At 33.8% G+C, this 22635-nt stretch overlaps 1 protein-coding gene across 1 annotated transcript in view; it reads right to left on the bottom strand.

The window, feature by feature from the left end:
- The window catches only part of slc25a26 (solute carrier family 25 member 26), a 105497-nt gene that overhangs the window by 65902 nt on the left and 16960 nt on the right, over window positions 1-22635 (bottom strand). Inside the window, 2 exon segments of the mRNA NM_001030143.1 lie at window positions 18312-18359; window positions 18540-18644. Of these exon segments, the coding sequence (NP_001025314.1) occupies window positions 18312-18359; window positions 18540-18644 (153 nt within the window).

Below are 22635 nucleotides of genomic sequence, written 5' to 3'. Positions count from 1 at the left end.
CCATGAAAGTCCTTACTGTACTTAACATTTCATTTACACAATATTTACATAAAATGTCATGATGATGTTTTCTTAATTTTCAAAAATGCAGACAGTTTAAACAGTCATGTTCAAAGAGCTTTAAGCAAATTTGTTGAATTTAAAATGTAATATTCAAAAGTGATTTATAAAATGTGCATCATTTGTCATAGCTCTTGTACAAGTTTTAAATGTAAGGTTTTTAAATCAAGAATTACTCTTTTTTTCATGATGCTTTTAAATCTCAAATTTAATTCAAGCACTTTCAATGACCTATGTTTGTTTTCATTACTTACCAGGCCTTGAATCCATATGTATTTATACATACAGTTGAAGTCAGAATTATTAGCCCTCCTTTAATATTTTTTTCTCTTTTAAATATTTCTCAAATGATGTTTAACAGAGCAAGGAAATATTCACAGTATGTCTGATAATATTTTTTCTTCTGGCGAAAGACTTATTTGTTTTATTTAGGCAAGGATAAAAAACTTTAAATTAAAAAAAAATAATTTAAGGACAAAATTATAAGCCCCTTTCAGCTATTTTTTTCCGATAGTCTACAGAACAAACCATCATTATACAATACTTGCCTATTTACTCTAACCTACCCAGTTAACCTAATTAACATAGTTAAGCCTTTAAATGTCACTTTAAGCTGTATAGAAGTGTCTTGAAAGAATCTTATCTCTGTTAAACAGACAATGGTGAAAACAATAAATAAACAGGGAGGCTAATAATTGAGGGGGGCTAATAATTCTCACTTCAACTATATTTATGAAATCTAAGTATGCTTTCAAGAAGTGTGGGAAGCCTGTAAATATCTTTAGTGTAAAAAAAAAAAAATTGTTTGTGTCATACTGCGCAGCATTTTTCATTTTACCTAGAAATTGCAGTCAAACATATGTTTAAGTAATTTTTCGTGGTTTCAAAAAAAAATTATAGAGTGAAAAATGTAGAAATGTAGAGTGGTAATCCCCGGTCATGGGTCATCAAATTTGGCCAAAATATTTTGATACATTGCAGAGATATGGTCTCACATCCACAATGTAAATTTATGTCATGTTATTCAAGAATCTGACTAGCCCATTTGAAAACTGCAACTTTTTGTCTGCATCATCTGAAGATTTTCAAAAGAACAGAAAGAAGCCTGAGAAGAAAGTGCTTGGCCCCTGATGATCAAATGATTGCCTCCATGTGATATAAACAGCTAAAATTGAGTGATTATTTTTTACTAAAGCACCACAGCTGTCTACAACTCATAAAATAAAGCACATGTGAACATCGGAGAACATTGTTTAGCATCAGTTTAAGAGAATGGTCTGGATTAACCATACCAAAACATCGATCAAGTCAACAAAACCATTATATACTTGAGGGTATTTAACAGATCATATGATGCTGAACAGAAAAAATCAACATTCAGACCTTTCTAGGTGTCCCTTTTCAGAAAACTTAATGTGAGGAGCTAGTTTTGCGCTCAGAGAGAGGAACAAGTCCTGCAGTGCATTGTGGGTAAAAGGATCATTTAACAGCAGTGTTAGATAGAGGTCCCGGCATGAGAAACGAATCAACTGGAAGACAGATTGAAGTCAAGAAGGAATAGGAGTCCTAACTGCACACCAACAGCATGAACTATGCATCAATCTCTATGTTATGCTGCTACCTCATACGTGAGTTGGGTCTTTTCCACACATGCAAAGGTCTGTGTCCAATTCCAGTCAGGAAAACCCAGACAAATGAAGTGTCTTGTTCAACAATATCACATAAGAGGATTCCTCTAATGCTGATCAACAGTGTTGTGAGAAGACCCGCCAAAACCAGTCCCTCAGAGAGGGGAAAGAGCGGACGAGGCTCATGCAGAGTCTACTCATCACACAGACACACACACACACACACACACACAGACACACACACACACACACACACACACACACAGATACACACAGATACACACAGACACACACAGACACACACAGACACACACACACAGACACACACAGACACACACAGACACACACACACACACACACACACACACACACACACACACACACACACACACACACACACACACACACATAACTAAACCTTTCTACACCTTGGCCCAAACCTCTCTACACTACATCAGCTCCATCTGCAAACCAGACTGAATTCTCCTGGGTTATTTTATTCAAGTTGCAAATAGTCTCACGTAGCCAGACTCTTGACTGTCGGCGTAAAGTCTGGTTCACAGTGCAACTTTTTCTCAAGAGCACCTTAGTTAGACACAAGTTGTTTTTTTCCAACAGGTTAAAGAGGCTCTGTTTACACCTGCTGTTAAAATGCATTTATTTTTAAGTAAATGATACTACATTTATTCTATGTATTTATTTTTACTATATACACATATGCACATTGGTCAATTTAAAATGTATTCATTAAATGTTTGTATATAGTTTTCTATTTTATTTTATAAATTATTCATTCATTCATTTTCTTTTTAGCTTATAGTCCCTTTTATTGATCAGGGGTCGCCACAGCGGACTGAACCCCTAATTTATCCAGCATATGTTTTACACAGCGGATGCCCTTCCAGCCACAACCCAACACCCATTCACACACTTTCACACAAATAAACTAGGGCCAATTTAGCTCATTCAATTCACCTATAGCACATGTGTTTGGACTGTAGGGGAAACCGGAGCAATCAAAGGAAATCTATACGCCAACACAGGGAAAACATGCAAACTTCACACAGAAAAGCTAACTGACCCAGCTGGGGCTCGAACCAGAAACCTTCTTGCTGTGTGGTGATCGAGCTACCTACTGCGCCAACGTGACGCCCATTTTATAATTTATTTTAAATGTTATTTCTGTTTAACAAAGGATGGGGTGGACACGTACATTGTGAAATATTGTACAAGTTAATATTCTGTATTTGGCAGGTTTTGTAATATAATTAAAATCAATAAAAACAAAGTTGAAAAAAATGATACTAAATACAGGTGTGAATGGGGTCTAAAATATTTTGAGTCTTTATTTGAGATTTGATCGGACCGCTTTTGTAGTGCTAGGGAAAGAACCTTCATTTACAAACCTTATCCTTAGACACTACTGGACAGAAGATTTTTTTAAGAAGGAGCATTTGCCCTATACATTTTAATTCAGTGATCATTTATACTCCCTCCATTTGTTCTTAATCTGGTTGAGTTTTTTTTGGGGTTCAACGAAAAAAAAAAAGAAGACATTGTGATTAATACTAAAAACTAGTAGCCATTGATTTCCATACTATTTTTTGCCACTATAGAAAATTACTAGGAGTTACAACTATCAGTAAATGTTCAAACTACTTGTGCTTTAAACTAGTTGTACTTCAAACCAGTTAAACATTCTGTTACTGTAATTTAAGGTTGCATTGTGAAAATTACTCTGTGCTAGGCAGTAGCTTCGCTACAAATAGTGACACTACTAGCTTAACTACATTTTTCAGTAGCGTGGCGGTAGCGTCGCTACTTTCTAAATCAAAAAGCTTTTCAGCAGCGAAACTATTTTATTAGTCAAGTAGCGCAGTAGCGTCCACACAAGCTACGTTTACCGATCGCGGATCAATAAGTGATGGCACCAAAATTCACGGAGCTGTGAGGCCGGTGTCTAGCTGATGAAAGTAAATCCATATGATGGCGAGAATGAAGATTTCTTTTTCTTCCTGTTTTACGGTGTTCGACAACAAAGTGTTTGGTGGGCTACTGCCACCTCTGGTGAAACTTACTTGATGGAAAGATGACTGAGGGTGATGGGTTATTTCTGAAGCAGGATTCCCTGTGACTATACCTCAAAAAGTTCTTATATATATATATATATATATATATATATATATATATATATTAGTGCTGTCAAAATTAGTGTACTATTAATTTAAAATAATTAACGCATTAAAGGCGAAGCAGTGGCGCAGTAGGTACCTATTAGCAAGAAGGTTGCTGGGTCGGTGGTTCGAGCCTTGGCTCAGTTGCCGTTTCTGTGTGGAGATTGCATCTTCTCCCTGTGTTTGCGTGGGTTTCCTCCGGGTGCTCCGGTTTCCCCCACAATCCAAAGACATGCGTTACAGGTGAATTGGGTATGCTAAATTGTCCGTAGTGTATGAGTGTGTGTGTGTGAATGTGTGTGTGGATGTTTCCCAGAGATGGGTTGCGGCTGAAAGGGCATCCGCTGCGTAAAAACTTGCTGGATGAGTTGGTGGTTCATTTCGCTGTGTCGACCCCGAATTAATAAAGGGACTAAGACGACAAGAAAATGGGCCCTATCCAACACCCGGCGCAATGTGGCGCAAGGCGCAACGCAATTGTTATTTGCTAGTTTTAACTCGGCGCAAGAGTCGTTTTGAGGTGTTGTGCAACGCTGTTTTAATAGCAAATGCATTTGCGCTCATATGTGCGCCCATAGGCGTTCTGATCTAAAAAAGCAGGCGTGTTTTGGCACGTTGCTATTTTGAGAAACTGTAATAGTCTGTTCTTTAGACCACAACAAAGCCGGTATAAAGTCCGGCGCAGTGCACCTCGCTTACACACTGCTTAATGCACACAAGATGTAGAGCAATACGCAAATATCTTTACATATGAAAAAAAATGTAAATATTAAAGATACATATAGAATATAATTAGTATATATATATATATATATATATATATATATATATATATATATATATATATATACATATATATATATATATATATATATATATATATATATATATATATATATATATATATATATATATATATATATATATATATATAAATATATATATATATATATATAATTATTTATAGGCTAATTGGTGTCTGTGCTTACAAGGTTTCTCTATCCATGAGAGCAAAAGTAAAAGTGAATTATGAGATGCCTTATCTCTCATTCTTGCGCTGTAGATGCTCTGATTAACTGTTTTCTTGCTAGTGAAATGCTCCGTTTTTCCTCTTACACTTACTTTACGTCATGTAAATAGCAAATGTGCTTATGGCGCGATACAACTGGCTCTTAAAGGGAATGGGAAATGAGACTCTAATTGGTTTATTCTCAAAACACACCTATAACTCATTAAGAAAATAAACTCAACCTATGTAGACCATGCTCCACGCTTTGAGCATGGACCGTCAAAATAGAGCCCAATGACTGACTAACGCGCAAAAAAATATTAACGCAATCTACGTTTTTTTTTAGTTTTTTTCCTGTTGTGGACAGGGGCGGACAGGCCATCTGGCAAACCGGGCAGTTTCCCGCTAGACTGACGTACTTTTTGGGCCGGGCTGATCATCTTCTTATGATCTGATTGGCCCATAAAACACTTAGCAGACTGTCTGACTATGTGATTGACGATCCTGTGAGCTGTGACGCTCTGAAAGTAAGATGTTTCTTTTCCGGACAGAGCGGCCCATGTGGCATAATCTACAGCCCATTGGTTCTTTTCTTTATTGACATTGGGCTGACCCAATCACAAACTTCCATGTTGGGCTCTGTGTAGCGTGCAACGTAGGTGTGTATTTATCAACATAGTCGAGATTCACGCCTGTTTCTCACGAGCGGGAGAGCAGAAGCGATGAGCAGGCATTTGAATTTTGCGTCTGCACTTTGCAGCGTGCAGCGGAGCACAGATCAATATATTCCTGTCTATTCTATCTAGTTATTTATCTGTCCATACACATGTACTTTTTTTTTTTTTACTTTTAATCTGCACCACGGCCTGCGGCAACGTCCTCCTATGCTGTTACAAAGACTGCAAGTCTTTGTTTTACACATTATAAAGAATGTCTGCTTCTCAAGCTCTATGAGGAGTGTCATTCATGTATTTTAAGATCCACTCGGTCAGAAGACAATCGCATGGGATATCATGACATTGTGTTTTTGATTGTCAGCATGATGTAGGCTTATAGTGACAATAATATTTATACAATATGGTTATAATGATATTTATGCATGACCAAACTAGTGTGCAACTTAAGCAACTTTTTTTTACATTTAGTTTTGTAGTTCAGGCCCAAACAAATATTTCTTGCATTTTTCAATTGTTTAAGTTCATTTGATTGACAAAGTAAAATCTTTTAGCTACGTTTGAGGTTTCATTGTTGAGTTTAACATTTTTAAGGGTCTCTGACACATTGCTTTTATTATTTATCTTTATTTTATTAATCAACATTAACTGTGTGCGTCAGCAGGCAGTTTTTATTTTGATTATTTATTAGGCTCCTTAAAAACACACAGGCACACATAAGATGGACTTCCAGTGTGGATTATAATTTTATTATAATAAATAAAAAATTTACGTTTTTAATTTGTCAACTCTCGTTGTTTCCTACATATGGCTTTTGTGCTTTTATAGAATGGGAGTTGGTAAACATATTCAAGGGCGTGCACAGATGGGGAACATTTTGATTGATGTAGTGGGCCACTCTAGCCCAAAGTGCCAGGGCCGATTTGTTTTGTCCTGGCCCTGCAATAAGTACAATTGTTTGTATTCAATACTTTATTATTATTATCATAATTTTCCATATCTGTAATGCCTGTATTTTGGCATTTTTTGCAGTCCACTTAGAATCTAACATGGAAATCAATTTGTTCTTTATTGGCATTGATTGTTTTAAAATTTAAATGGCATTTACATGCCTGTGTTTTTATTTCTGTAATAAATTTGGCTGTCAAACAGGATCTTGATGTTTTTTGTGGGTATGTTGTTTACATGAAGAAATCTGTGTTACAAGTTAAACAAAAATTCGAATAAACAATTATATTATTAATTTAAATAGTTTTTGTCTTGCATTTACATTAATTTTACATTCGAAAAGCCAAAATTACAAGTTTCAATCTTTAAATTGTGATTAATTGCGATTAATCACGATTGGTTTTAAAAAAGTGTGATTAATTAATTTTTTAAAATCGATTGACATCACGAATATATATATATATGTATATATATATATATACACACACACACACACACACACACACACACACACTATTATATACTATAATGTGTTTTTGTTTGGTACAGCATATTATTTATAGTAAATAACTGAACTGAACTATTATGCCTCATGTTTCATTGACCGTTTTATTGATTACCAAGATATGACTGACTTGGATAAAGGTTGCTTCGATTTAAAAATGAAAATTGTAAAAATAGCTTAGATGTAGCCAAGCTACTTTTGCCATGTAGATTTTAGCTTTGCTTGCTACATTTCCCAGGGGGTACCTTTTAGTGTAGTTAAGCTACATTGTAAGTAGAGTAGCTAATAGCTTAACTCTCTACATTTTTCAAGTAGCTTGCCCAACACTGAAATCACTGTATATTTTACAGTAGTTACTGGCGAACTGAACTGTAATATGAACTGAATCTTGTTGTAGGACAGTTATGCAGTATGATACTGTAATTTAAGGTTGCATTATGAACATTTCTGTATATTTTACAGTAAAGATATACAACACTGTAAATATATAGAGCAAGGTAAATGGTGCTGGAAATGTAAATACAGTATTTGTGCAGTAATTGATTTACAATAAGTTAAATTGTTAAAAGTCTAAATCAAGAAATGTTTTTATATTACAACTTCTGCACTCTGTCTGCAACCTCAGTTCATATACTTGCACTGAATTGAATCTAAAAGCTATTCTCCATTCATTTCTGCATGGTGCTTAAAAGGGCAAGCATGAGTCAGTAGAATGACTGTGAGTGCCATCAATGCTGTAGATATGCAATACGAGGTTCACAGGCCCAGTGGGAGCCGGATTAGCAGTTTAGTTTGAGGTTTGGAGAGAGTTGTATCTACTTTTATTTCCATACCAACAGCTTCGGCAACAGCTGGTCTGCCACGTCACGGTTCACATGCAACCCTCAATGCCAGCGCCAATTCTCTTTAATACGCAGCCAATATATGGGAACAGCACCTTTACCCTGACACCACAATACATTCCTCCAAACTCTCATATTACAGCTGCAGGCACGATGTGTTCAGGTGGAGAGCAGAAACCAAGCCTTCACATGTGTGCTGTAAATCACTCACTCATATATGCTGTAGTTCAAATAAACAGAAACTCTGCCAACCTGCCAACTAGATAAAAGACAATAAACACAAGCCAGTAAAGCTAACGCACATATATACATACATAATGTATTCACACATCCACATCCACTCTCACACACATACACATATATCAATGTGAAATATGCTGAGGAATGTGCATGGCAAGCATGTTTAGTGTCTGCTAATTAGATAAAAAAGAGACTATAAAAAGGATCAGAGAGTAATGATGCAGAGCTAACCAACTGGATGACTACGAAGAAAAAAAGAAACATCTGAATTCATATTAAATCCAGCCTTGATAAATAATTTTAACCCTCTGAGACAAGACAGAGTGCTGCTAAAGCAATTAGATATGAATATTATTTTATATACAATTTAATCACATTAATGTTCGACACTTGCTTTATATTTTTTTAATCATGTAACTTAATGAGAATGTGAAATAAATAAACACTAATTCACATTAAAGGGTAAAATAAAATAAATAGAAGATCTCTTTTTTATTTTATTTTTTCTTAGGAACTAAATTAAAACTGTCAAATATGTTTCTACCAGGGATCATTTTGGGAAATACTTTGAATATTTGTTTGACATCTCTATCTGATTTCCTCTGTCACAGGACAAATAAGTTGGTATATGCACACATACTTTTAATTTCAGTCAGCCAGCCCCAGGGCTTCTTGTTAATTGTCACCCATGCAAAATCTCAGCGTTTAATATCTGGCTTTCTTTAAAAACAGCGATCTTCACTGCCTGGATGAGATACGATATAAAGTGTGTATCAGACCAAACAAGTAGCACTGCATTAAATTTTCCAAGCCATGTCTTTAAAATATGGAAATTAATTTTACCCCAGTATTTTCAATGGCGTTTCTGCTCTAGCCTACTGCTAATAAAGACGCCTGCATCTCTGCATCCCTGCAAGCTGCGTAAATCTTAACACTAATTAATAAATGACTTGTGCCTCAGAAGAAACGCGTGGTGGCTTTTAAAGGCGTAAGACCTGAAGCACAGTCGCTCTTGATTCTGGAGGTAATTAATAATATAATAACACTAATATTGAACTGGTTAAGGCATTTTAGACTGACCAAAACAACAGTTCAGATGTTTTACAGTGTGCTCAGCCTGCTGTTTTGTCCATTCACACACATTTTCATCATCACAACTTTTTTTTAATACTGTTTTAGTGTTACTTTAAAGTGGAACTATATGTGCTCTGGGTTTTATTTTAACTCATGTAACACATAGCTGTGTAACTTAAGTTATGAAATTAGTAAAACAATACAATCATTTGTTCTGGAATGTAGTGAAGTAAAAAACAAATGTTTTCTAAAAAAAAATACTTTAATAAAGTACAGACACAATATTACAAAAATCTAATTAAGTACAGTAGTAAAGTAAAAATATCAATAAAAAGAAGATTTTTTCAACATAATTCTAAATATAATAGTTTTAATAACACATCTTTAATAACTGATTTATTTTATCTTTGCCATGATGACAGTAAATAATATTTTACTAGATATTTTTCAAGACACTTCTATACAGCTTAAAGTGACATTAAAAGGCTTAACTAGGTTAATTAGGTAATTACAGAGGTTAGGTTAATTAGGCAAGTCATTGTATAACAGCTGTTTGTTCTGTAGACAATAGAGTGTAAGGGGGCTAATAATATTGACTTTTAAATGTTTTTTTTTTTTTATAAAACAGCTTTTATTCTAGCCAAAATAAAACAAATAAGACTTTCTACAAAAGTAAAAAATATAAGGAGTACTGTGAAAAATTCCTTGCCCTGTTAAACATTTGGAAAATATTAAAAAAGAAAAAAACTGAAAAATTACAGAAGGCTTGAATTTAACTGTATGTGAAATTGCAAAATGATTGTGCATATTTCAACAAATTGTTAAAGAATTTAGGGGCTCCATTTTAACGATCTAGACATATAGCGCAAAAGCATTAAGGGCGTGTCTGAATCTACTTTTGCTATTTTAAGGATGTAAAAAACAGTTTGCACTGCGGCGCATAATCTAACAGGGTTGAGCTTTTTCTCTTAATGAGTTTTGGGTGTGTTTGGACCATAACGTGCATTAAACCAATCTGAGTTTAATCTCCCATTCCCTTTAAGAGTCAGTTGCATCACTTGCATGGTGCATTTGCTATTATATAGTGGACTTTGAAGGGGAAAAACTGAACGCTTCACTAATGAGAAAACAAACAAACCATTAGCAGCGCGAGGATAAAGAATGAGCTTCCTCCATTCTGCCTCTTTACTTTCTCTTTCTTTTACTTTTACTCCTTTACTTTCATGTATAAGCAAGCGGTGTTGTACGCACTCCACTGAAGACATTCGGTTAGATACATATTCATTTAGTTTGTAAAGCACAAAGATTTGATTAAAAAATTCTAAATTCAGTTCTAATTTACAGCAAACTTGATAATTGAATGACAATAAATAAACAATAATAACAAAGTGTGGTCAAAAAAATTAGTTATATCCAAACAAACAGCCTATTCTTATGCCCCATATAGTGATGTAGACGTCTTTAAAACCAGCGATGTGAACAAATCTAAACTAGTTTTAATTAAATCAAATATAAATATGCATATAATAAATAACACTGCCAATAATAATGACATTATACAAATGCAAATTGTCATGACTAACCTGAAAAAAAGCCTCCTAGATATGAAGAAGGCATGGAGGTAGTGGTTTTTATATTTATGTAGAAAATAATAATTTTTGTAATGTTTTAATTATTAATTTTTTTTCATATGTAAAGATATTTGTGTATTGCTGTACATCCTGTGTGTATAAAGCAATGTGTAGGCGTTTGGACCACATAGGCGCATAACTAATGCACTCTGCGCTGGACATAAGGCCTGCTTATATCTAATCAATGGCATGGTCTATTTCAGTTCCTCAAAATAGCAACGTGCCAACAATGAGCCACAGCACGCCTCTTTTTTAGACCAGAACACCCTAGCGTCCACAAAATGGCACAAATGGACTTTCTATTTAATCATGTGGTGCAATGTGGTGCAAAACGTGAAAATTAGGGTTGCACTGGTCTAAAATTAGCAACAAATCATGACAAACATGTCTTGTGCCGGGTGTTTAATAGGGCATTATTCACAAAAAAATACCCAAATGTCAATATATAAGTTCTTTAGCTATCCGATACCACTATTGAATCTGTGAGGAATTTTGTTGAAAGGGTCAAAATAACCCACTCTCTCTCAAACTCCAAATGACTAAACATGACTAGAAATGACAGCTGAAAGAAGTTAAAGTGGAAAATTGACAGGATATTGACTGTAGAGTGAATCTAGCAGACAAGCATAAAGCCCTGCTGCTCCTCCTGGGTTTGCTTGTGTTATGAAGAAGAGGCACTGCAGGTCAAACATACACACTTCCACCTGTTGGCTGTTCAGTCCGCCGTGACCAATGAACAACAGCAAAATAAACACAAGGATTAGGCAGACAAATTGATCTCGGCCTGGTTCTGCACCTCTGGGGCTCTTTCAGTGTCAACTAAAGATCACAGGAAGAGTGGAGAAAGAAACCGACGAGAGTCTGGTTTAATGTTAGAAAGCATTCTGACAAATACTTAATAAATCGATCAATCAATAAATACTTAATAAATCTGTCACATACTGTACTAGCCAGTGGGGGTTCAGGTAGTTTAAAAGACCCAACCCTCACTGACAAAGGTCCAGAATTTGTTGCATGCATGAGCTCATTTGTCCTATTTTGACTGCTATGCCATCATAAATTGTGAAAATAACCCATCAAAAAAGGCTTTAAGACCAAGTAAAATCTGACGCAAACGAAGTCAACTTTCTCCACTGACCTACTGTATTGTTGGTAAATATATAAAACATTTTACAAGGAACTTTGCTTCTAAATATTGGACCTTATTTTTAAAAGATTAATAAAAAATAAATTAAATAAATAAAAAACATGTGAAGAACCAAAAGTGGACCATGTTAAAGTTACTTTTAATACTAATATGGCTATTGTTGTTATCTATGAATTGTCAAATCTTTTTTTTTACAAGAAAAGCTAGAAAAATTGTCAAGCTCTGCATTATTAATAATTTATTTTTTACATATTATTATTATTGTGGAAACTAACTGAGGAAAGCTAGATGTGCTGCTTAGTTTGTTTTTTGCCTAATAAATGACCATCTGACAAGCTAATCCAGCTAAGAAAGAAAGAAAGAATCATATAGCAGAAAAACTGGTCTGGAGGATGCTTTTGATCATATTATATTTTAAACATCAATCTTATCAATTATTATTTAATATCAAACACATTTTAAATATGAAGAGTTCAGATGCAAAAACCTCTAAATTCTGTCAGATTTTTTCATCAGGCTCGTGTGTGTATGTTTGGTAATTTCACGTTTATGGCAAAGAATAAGTTAGTTATATGGTCTTTAAAGTGGAAAAAAACTCAAAACTTACACTTACAGGTTTTTGCATCTTTCTACATACTTTTTATATAATTATTCAATATAAGCATTTAGTACTGTTAATAATATATTATGCAATGCAATTATATAAAAATTAGAATCAACGTTTATAATAAATTTGATTAAATTACTAAAACATTTTACTAAATTCTGGAATCCTAAAATCCAAGTTGTACATTAACTATGTATTATTATTATTATTATTATTATTATTATTATTTTATTTTTTATTTTTTTATTAATAGGTGTAATTATTCATTAAAATACTAAAAATAACATATTATAATTAATATATATTTGTTTTAATCACAATATTTATAATATCAAAAAATTTATTACAATATAGTACAACATACACAATAAAGGTGTAGATTTGTTTTCATTTCATTAACATTAAATAATTTTTAATCATTTTAAATTACTCAAATAATAAAATTAATACTATCCTAATCATTTTTAAATGATCCAACTTAATTCAAATCCGTAAAACGTAAAAATAATCATTAAAGAAAATCTAAGTTGTGTTTTATTCTGAACTTTTATTTTATTGAAGACCATTCATTCTCAAGACTTCTATAATCAAAGATAATTCTGATAAATAGTTTAAATATACTGACACTATTGTAGCATTCTTAGATTTAGCTAAATCTAAATGCATTTAGAACAGCAAAAAAATAAAATAAAATAAAATAAAATTCCATATGCTGGATAAGTTGGCGGGTATTTCTGCTGTGGCGACCGCTAATTGATAAAGGGACTAAGCCAAAAAGAAAATAAAGAAATAAAATGAAAGGTACGGAATGGCAGGAGGTTGAGTAAATGATCTAAACAATGCTAGAATTTTCTAAAGCACCTACAGCATCTGATTTGGAGCAAATCCTCAGAGAAATGTCGGACACCCAGCAACAGCCTTGGCAGAAGCTGACAGATGCAGCTCAAGGCTTGGGTGTTTAAAAACTACATTCTTCCAGGGTTGCCAGTTCTCCTCTCCTCCCCTTCACATCTGTGCTGATATACAGAGTGAGATCTCTCTGTCAATGTCACAAAAACTGCTGCTCACAAACTCCTTTCTTTTTTAAAACTACAGTTAACTTCCAGAAAAAATACACTTGTAGAGGTGAAGCAACAGTTCTATCGCAAAAAAAGAAAAGAAAAAAAGGTTGTGCTGTTTGATGTTTATAATAATCTGAGCGCTGTGATCTTTTCCAGCTTTCATGCAGATGGTTATCAGATCTGGCCTAATCCTGTTATGCCCTCTAGTGGATGAACTCAAAATACAGTCTATGAGAGCAATTTAATATTTATATTGTTATATTATATTATATTTATATCTATATAAATACAATATAATAATAATAAAAATAATAATAATAATTATTATTATTATTATAAATATATTCTATTATTATAGTCCCAAGAACAGAGACAAACCAGAGACAAAAATGGCTGGTGTGTGTCGAAGTAACCAAACATTTTTACAACATAATATACACCCATTCATGACAGTCAAACAGTTTTGTTTGATAAGACCTCAACGTAATGTCATGGGTATAAGAAGAATTCATTTTGTTTGGCCTGTTTATGTTTTTTCTGACTGTTAATGTGCCAGTAACCACTGATTTAAAGAGATTTAACAATTTACTCATTATTTATTTAGCCTCCCTTACGTGGTTTGAAAATCTTTCTTATGTTGAAGACAAATGAAGATATTTTGAAGTATGCTGATAAACCTGTAACTACTGATTTCCATAGTAAAAATAAATCAATATATAAATAAATAAATAAATAAATAAATACTATGAAACTCAACGGTTACAGGTTTTCAGCTTTCTTTAAAATATCTTCTTTTGTGTTCAACAGAAAAAAGAAAGTCATAAAGAATAAAAAAAACAGTGACATAACTTTAATGTTTGAACGAACTTTCACACAAAAATGAAAATTACTCCATTACTCAAGCCATCCTCTGCGTATATGACTTAATTTTCTGTTAGATGAATACAGCCGGAGTAGCTTTAAACTTTTTTTCTTTTTTACTTATTGATCCACATCATTCTCATTTGTGCAATGTTTCTATGCATTGCAATTTTTTTGGATAACAAGTATGAAAAAATGCTTACAAAAATGGCCTGAAAGTGAGTGAATTATGCAGCATTTTTCACATTAAATCAACAAGAATTTGACATTTTTGGTTGAGCGATGCCTTTTAAGAAGTCTTACATTACAGTGTTTTTAAGAACAGCCACAGTTATTGTTCACATTTAACAAACTGTAAACAAGCAAGCACTGGCCAGGAAATGTATTGAAAGTGGAACCCTCAAATTTGAAACATGCTGTTTTGATTTAAAGCACTGATTTTCCTACGGTTCTAGGAAATATTTTACTTTATAAATTGTATGAAAATTAAATATGTTTCCTTTTTAAAAAACATTTTCTTTATTTAAGCAATAATATGCTAAGTGGGTTTCTTAAAAAAACAAACTTAAGTCTGTGCTAAGGCATAGATGGAAATTAAGTTTTCAGGTCTACACCTAAAAAAAGTGCACATAAATGTTGTTTATGATTATTTGATTAAAAAAAGCAGCTAATAAATAGCCATGGGAAGATAAACGGTTTCAAGGTTTACTGTGGTTTGGAAAAGTCAAAGTTTCAAAAAATTTTGTGTTATACCATTTCTAAGTTACACTGTAAAAAATGCAGGGTTCCATACAATTCAATTATGCTGTCCGAACACAAATAGATTAATTGTTTTTACAAATTGATGTGGATTAAACAAAAAAAAATTAAGTTTAAAAAACTCAATAATTGTGTCGATTCAGCTTGTTTTAAATAAGTGGTTTGAACAAACAGCAACCTTAAATTTTGAGTGTAAATGTAGGTTTTATTCGATTTTCTACATGTTATCAAAAACTATTTTATTTGTTTGTTTGTTTGTTTGTTCGTTTATTAATTAATTTATTTATTTAGGGCAACAGTATATCCAGCAGCAAAGGAGTATCCACATCCAAAGTTACTGCTCACAATTCAGCAAACAATTAAATAAATCCAAATAAATCGGCTACAAGAATGACAAGCATATGGACCTGAACAGTGCAGTATTGTGTTCAATAGGGAAAAAAGTTTTTTTTTTTTTTTTGTCATTTAAAAGGAACTTATTTTAGAGCAGTAATCACAATACCGTGCAACCGTGACATTTTTATTCAAGGTTATCATACCGTCTGAATCATATACCGGCCCATGCCTACTAATAAAATAAATACATGCATTTCTGAACAGTAGCATATTTTTTAGACTTCAAAAACAAAAAAAAAAAACAGAAATGACACCCTTTACATATAAAATTTCATGTAGCACATGACAACAACTGTTTTTACACCAGCTTGCCATTTAAGCATTCCTCATCCCCCACTCTCTTCAACATGATCAACTATAACTCGTATCAGCGGCTGTATCTCATCACGACCTTTTGTCCTGGGCTTCTGTAATGAATCTGCATAATGGAGAAGACCCCAATTAAATCCTTGCTCGAGGAGGACTCGGCATCCTGGGTAAACAAACTTACCCTGACAGGGTTGTGGCGCGGGATAAGATAGCAGGAATGAGAAAATGAATTAGCTTCCTGACACACGTCAAAGCCAATCCAGAGGAAGAACCGAGGCACCTTTCGACACCTCTATTTTATCTGGCCCTTAGTATTCAACTACAGCCACCCGCTCGCATCCAAAATATATTCATTTATTCAGAAGCCCTTGGAGAAATCAGAAAAAAGAGAGCTTGTTGTTCTTTTTTCTTTATGTCCAGAGGGAGTTTGCGTGAATAACGTTTGTTAAGTGAGGCGGAAAATAAGTACAGGATCGGCCGCCTCAGAGAGATGCAAAAAAAAAAAAAAAAATATATATATATATATATATATATATATATATATATATATATATATATATATATATATATATATATATATATATATACTCACATATATGAGTGTCACCTTCATGTGTGTGTGTATTTTTTGCTCCCTTTATCCTCGTCTTCTGTTAGTAGGTGACATGAAGGTGGTGGAAATACATTCAGAAAACAAATGAAGAAATGTTTTGCTTGAACACATTGAGAGTTAAGATGCGGTGAAGGTGTTTGAAACAGTAGAACATTAATCAAAGGGTGAGGATGGGAGATATTTAAAAAAAGAAAGACATCTACTCTTGGGTGGGATTTTGGAAGGCTATGGTGTGTTTCACCCACCTTGTGGCTGCTTTTTACACTGCTAATTAGTTTAATTAGTTTATTTAGTATGATTAATTGTTGATATTTAAAAAAAAAAAGATGATTGAAAGAGCTGCTGAAATTTAGAACAGAAAGGATTGGAGGCCAAAATATTTGATGTTCTCTCGAAAATGATACCATGCTGGACCATTCTACAGCTTGATTTTCTTTCTCTGAAAGCATTTGAGACTTTTCTTGGATATGTTTGGGGTCATTGTCCTGCTGAAATGTCCACCGTGGATTAATCTTCATCATCCTGATAATGTAGATGTTGCACTGAAGCAGCTAATATTAATTTACAATAATGAAGGGCAGAGGGATGCTGAATAACTTCTGAAAGATTTCAGCTGCTGTCTGGGCTTTCACTGTTTTTCGACAGCTCCCTTTCCTTATGTGTTTGATACAGGCCTACAACTCCTCCCTGCTTCATTTATGGCATTCTTTCTATATGGATAAATTAAATATAGGGTGACATTTTAAAGTAGTAAATGTAAATGAAACAAATGCAAATAAATTAATGACATCAGAATTTTTGGCAATTTTAGATCATTTTGTCACCCTAAAACTTTTAATTTTAGAGATGAATGACACACAGTGTGTAAATTTTACCACTAGAGGGTGCATATTCACAACAAACAAAAGCATATTACGATGACAGCGTGATTGAGTGTGAAATCATGGGTGCTTTTGATTTCCTTGCATCCTATGGGATTTCTGTAGAAATTGTGTTTATGAATGAGCTAAAGTGTTCAAAACTGCAATGTGTATATTATAACATATTAAAGCATCTTTGGTATTCAAACCAAATCAGAAATTAAAGGGGTAAAACATCATTAGCATGTTGGCACTTGTTAAAGTGGCTAATTTCTCTAAAACTAAACATTCTTCGAAATATTTGGGATAATGTAAGTAGTTGCATTATGTAAGTCAGCAAAATTTGCATTACTGTTTTTGAATATTTCAATGAAAACATCTTACACATTGTGCCTTTAATGTACTTAATTTTGCATAATGTACTTTTTACTAGTGAGAATAAATGACTAACTCCAAACTAAACCTTAACCTTATAGTAAGTACCTGCATTATTTGTGTTAATACTATATACAGTACAGTGGGTAAAGAAAGTATTCAGACCCCCTTATATGTTGCACTCTTTGTTCAATAATTGAAAAAAGAAGGATTGTGTGTGTGTGTGTGTGTGTGTGTGTGTGTGTGTGTGTGTTAGCAATGGGTTGGAGCATCTTCAAAACTTTAATAATTTAATAATTCTGCTGTCTTTATAGGGTGCTGCGTGTACATTATTGAGGAAAAAATAGCTTAAATGATTTTAACAAATGGCTGTAATACTACAGTGAACACATGAAGGGGGTCTGAATGCTTTCCATACCCACTGTATTTTAGAGTTATCCCTTTAAGAGGTACTTAGATTAAATTTCTAAAACCTTTGTACAATGATGTAAAATGATGCAGTAAGAATACTTAAAGTGCATACAGTAAATCAGCTTACCTCTCTTAGTACTGTACTGCCATAACCTCTGTACAGCCCTCTGAATCCCTGCAATGGGGAAACAAAAAGAGCTGTCATCTCTGCACAAACAAAAAACACTGCATTTTCATGACTGGTTGTTTTACAAAATGACGTGTTTATCAGTCAATCAATCCAACCATTCAACTGTCTGTCAGGTGAATTCAAGTGCATTGTGTGCTGCGAGCCTAGCTGACGATGCACACGCACCTCTTCCTGTAGTGAGTTCAGCAGCACTCTGTAGGTACTGATGGAGGGATTGGCTTGTGTCCTTTGCTTTACGACTTCAGTGGGCACACGGATCAGACAGGCAACCTGAGGAAGAGAAAGACAAACTCATCAGAACATTTAATAGTACTGTTCATACAAACCAAACGTTTTCATACAATACATGTTAAAAATAAAAATAATTACAAATAAAATAGCAAATATATAAAATTATAATAAGTCAATTAAAAATGTAGATTACAATTTGGTTACAATTAAATGTCACTAAGGAAAGATATGTTTTCTCTAAATTATAAATGAGTGCAACAAATTCGTAAAAATGCATATTGGTATCTTAAAACACTCCTTGCAATGTGATAGAACATACTTTTAAGTTCAAATCCATGTCTATGTATTTAAAATATTATAATGAAATATATGCAATGAAACAATACAATAATGACATATAATCTAAATAAACATACACAAAATGTATATGTGTGACAATTCTTTTCACAACAAAATAGTAAATAAATAAAGATTGAGCTGGAAAAAATAGGATAAAAAAATGTTAATAAAAATAAAGATTATCTGACAAATGAGGCTACCACTTTGTACTTAGGAACAATTATATTTATTATTACTTATTTGTACAACCAAAATATTTTCTACAGTCTAAATAATTTTGAGTTCTTGTAAGCCAGTGTTGGGTCAAATAAGACAAGCCTAACTGTTAGTAAAAATGTACATATTTGAATCAACATTGACTTATAGAAACCAAATCCAACCAACCAATCAAACCAACCAATCAAACCAACCAACTAATCCAACCAACCAATCAAATCAACCAACTAATCCAACCAACCAATTAAACCAACCAACCAACCAATTAAACCAACCAACCAATCAACCCAACCAACCAATCAAATTAATCAAACCAACCAGCCAACCAATCAAAACAATCAAACCAACCAACCAATCAAAACAATCAAACCAACCAACCAATCAAACCAATCTAACCAACCAACCAACCAACCAATCAAACCTATCTAACCAACCAATCAAACCAACCACCCGATCAAACCAATCAAACCAATGAACCAATCAAACCAACAAACCAACCGATTAAACCAATCAAAGCAACTAACCAACCAACCAATCAACCAACTAACCAATCAAACCAACCATTCAAACCAACCAAAACAATCAAACTAACAAACCAACCGACCAACTAACCAATCAAACCAACCAAAACAATCAAACCAACCAACCAACCAATTAAACCAACCAAATAACAAATAACAAAAATACTAAAACTTAAAAAATTCAAATGAAAACTTTTTAAAAATCTAATAAGCGAAAAATACTTCTACGTATTAATACAAACTAAAGTGGTCAAAGTAAAAAAAGTTTTTCAAAACTGAGACTAAGATCAGAATTGGTGTTGTTCAACTGTTCTAGGACAACTTTGATGAAACGTTTTGATTCACTTCATGTTTTGATCCATCTCACTTTACGATACTAAAATCTATTAATAATATATATAAAATATATATATATATATATATAATATAATATATATATATATATATATATATATATATATATATATATATATATATATATATATATATATATATATATATATATATATATATATAAAAGCACAAATGGCAAACAAATTGTGCACAACATATCACAAAAACACTCCACAAATCCATAAACATGCTTTGCCAATAGAAATGTGCCATTATTCAAACTCATTCTTCACAGCCTCTTCTTCCCGCTCTAAAACTATACTTGTGCTGCCTTACTTCTGATCCTCTCCATGCTGGGGGCAGAAATACCACTGTGAATCAAGGATGGAAAGCAATCTCCGCAGCAACGGGGTGTTCACCAGACCCCCACACCAGACCCCGGGGCTCACACTGGATCTGTGCTGCTGGAAATAATCTCTCCTGAATGACAGAGCGGACGAGGGGTGCTACTGTGAGACACATCTGGTCTACTCTGAGCCCTAGCCACATTTACAATTATGAGCAGCTTTCCAGTTTGGAGAACTTCCAACAACAATTCATGATAAGTTGAATTGAAAACACAAATCTTTTTGTGTATGTAAAAACTGTTATACATATTGAGGAACCAAAAATGTGTGATGTGTGTAAATGTACAATTATTTTATAGCCCTCCTGTGAAATTTAAATTATTTTGAATACTTCCAAATATTTCCAATGTGATGTTTAACAGAGCAAACAAATCACAGTATTTTCTTCTGAAGAAAGTCTTATTTTTTTAATTTGGCAGACATCGACAGACATACAGACAGACGGACGGACGGACGGACGGACAGACGGACAGACGGACAGACGGACAGACGGACAGACGGACAGACGGACAGACGGACAGACGGACAGACAGACAGACAGACAGACAGATAGACAGATAGATAGATAGATAGATAGATAGATAGATAGATAGATAGATAGATAGATAGATAGATAGATAGATAGATAGATATTATTTCAAGTACAAATATATAATCTTAAATCTTATATCAAAGACATAAAGAAATAATACTGTTATTGCCTGGGTTTTGTAGCTGTGCATTATGCATTATTAATTTTGTCATGATTTGCTTGTGTTGCTGATGCTACATAAATTGTCTTGTGAAAGGACGCATAAAAGTAATACTATTACTGTTACTACAAGCTAATGTTTTCTGTATTATTTCTGCTGAAAGACTTGTTTGGTGTTTTGAGGTTTATTCATTGTCTGCAAGAGTATTTTCTTAATTACAAGTTTCCTTTTAGTATTTGATGATTAAAGTGCTTCCAAGTGATGCGTTGCGGCTGGAAGGGCATACGCTGTGTAAAACATATGCTGGATAAGTTGGCGGTTCATTCCGCTGTGGCAACCCCAGAATAAAAAAGGGACTAAGCTGAAAAGAAAATGAATGAATCACTGACTGACTGAATAAAGTGTGAGGACAATACTAATACCTCACTGAACCCAGTTTTTATGGCAACTGTGAACGCGATTGTTTACAGTAACTTAAGTTACTCCTATAATTCAGGCAAGCATCCTTGACTTGTGAACAGGCTACAGTACTTTGCACGCTGTATGAGTGTGAAAGGCAGTCACCAAATGAATGGCCACTTGGTCTGCAGAACAGCATGGTGAGAGAAATAGGCAAGATCCAGCTGAGGGGAATCTGTAATTGTTAAAAAAGTAAGGTCAGTGGGGAAGATTTATATTTTTACAAGGGGAACCTGTGCTGCAAGAGTGCCATCCTTTGGTGAAATGCTGGATTTGCGGAGCTATGCTCTGCTCTTTCTGACAGGGCTCATTTTACTAAGCTCATTAGGTTTTCTTTTTGCTGGGTTAACATTTATGAAACACTAAACATCACGTCTCCTTGTGTAATTCTCAAAAGGATCAAAATTATGGCTTTAAATAGAGAGGGAAGTGGATATGACAAGTAATTCTTGCAGTAATTGAATTGGTGTGCGCGAGTGTGCGGCATAGCAATTTTGTATCATCTCACAGGGGAGTTGATGGAGGACCGGTGAGAGATTATATCAGATCAATTACCGACATTGTGTATGTCGGGGTAATTTACAGAGAGCGGAGAGCAGGAAAAGTAGGCCGAGGACATTTTTAAGTAAGTGGATGTCGAAGTCTTAACATGACATTTAGAAATGTACCTTTATGATATGTATGGTATGCCACATGATTATCAAAGTGTTGACTTTAAGTGATAGCTTTGAAAAATGAAATAAAAATGTACTGGTAATTTACTGTAGGTGACTTTTTCCTTCATACATGTATAAGTACATATTTAGCTGAGGAAAAATGCAGGATCTTAGTAATTCATGTCAATGTCTACAGGCATTTTGAGTGTTCAAAAACATTTATAGGCAAAACTAAATTTAAGGGATAGTTCACTAGAATAAATGTTTTCTCACCATTTATTCACACTCAAGTGGTTATAAACGTATATAAATGGCCAGCAGCCATTGATTTCGTTAGTAAGTCAATGGTTGCAGCTTTCCAGCATTCTTCAGTGTATCTTCTTTGAATTCAACAACAACAAAAACTT

This window comes from Danio rerio, chromosome 11 (genome assembly GCF_052040795.2).
Source record: "Danio rerio strain M-AB ecotype USA chromosome 11, GRCz13ab, whole genome shotgun sequence".
Taxonomy (NCBI): domain Eukaryota; kingdom Metazoa; phylum Chordata; class Actinopteri; order Cypriniformes; family Danionidae; genus Danio; species Danio rerio.
The sequence above is the reverse complement of the archived record's forward strand: the minus strand, read 5'-3'. Positions and strand labels throughout refer to the sequence as shown.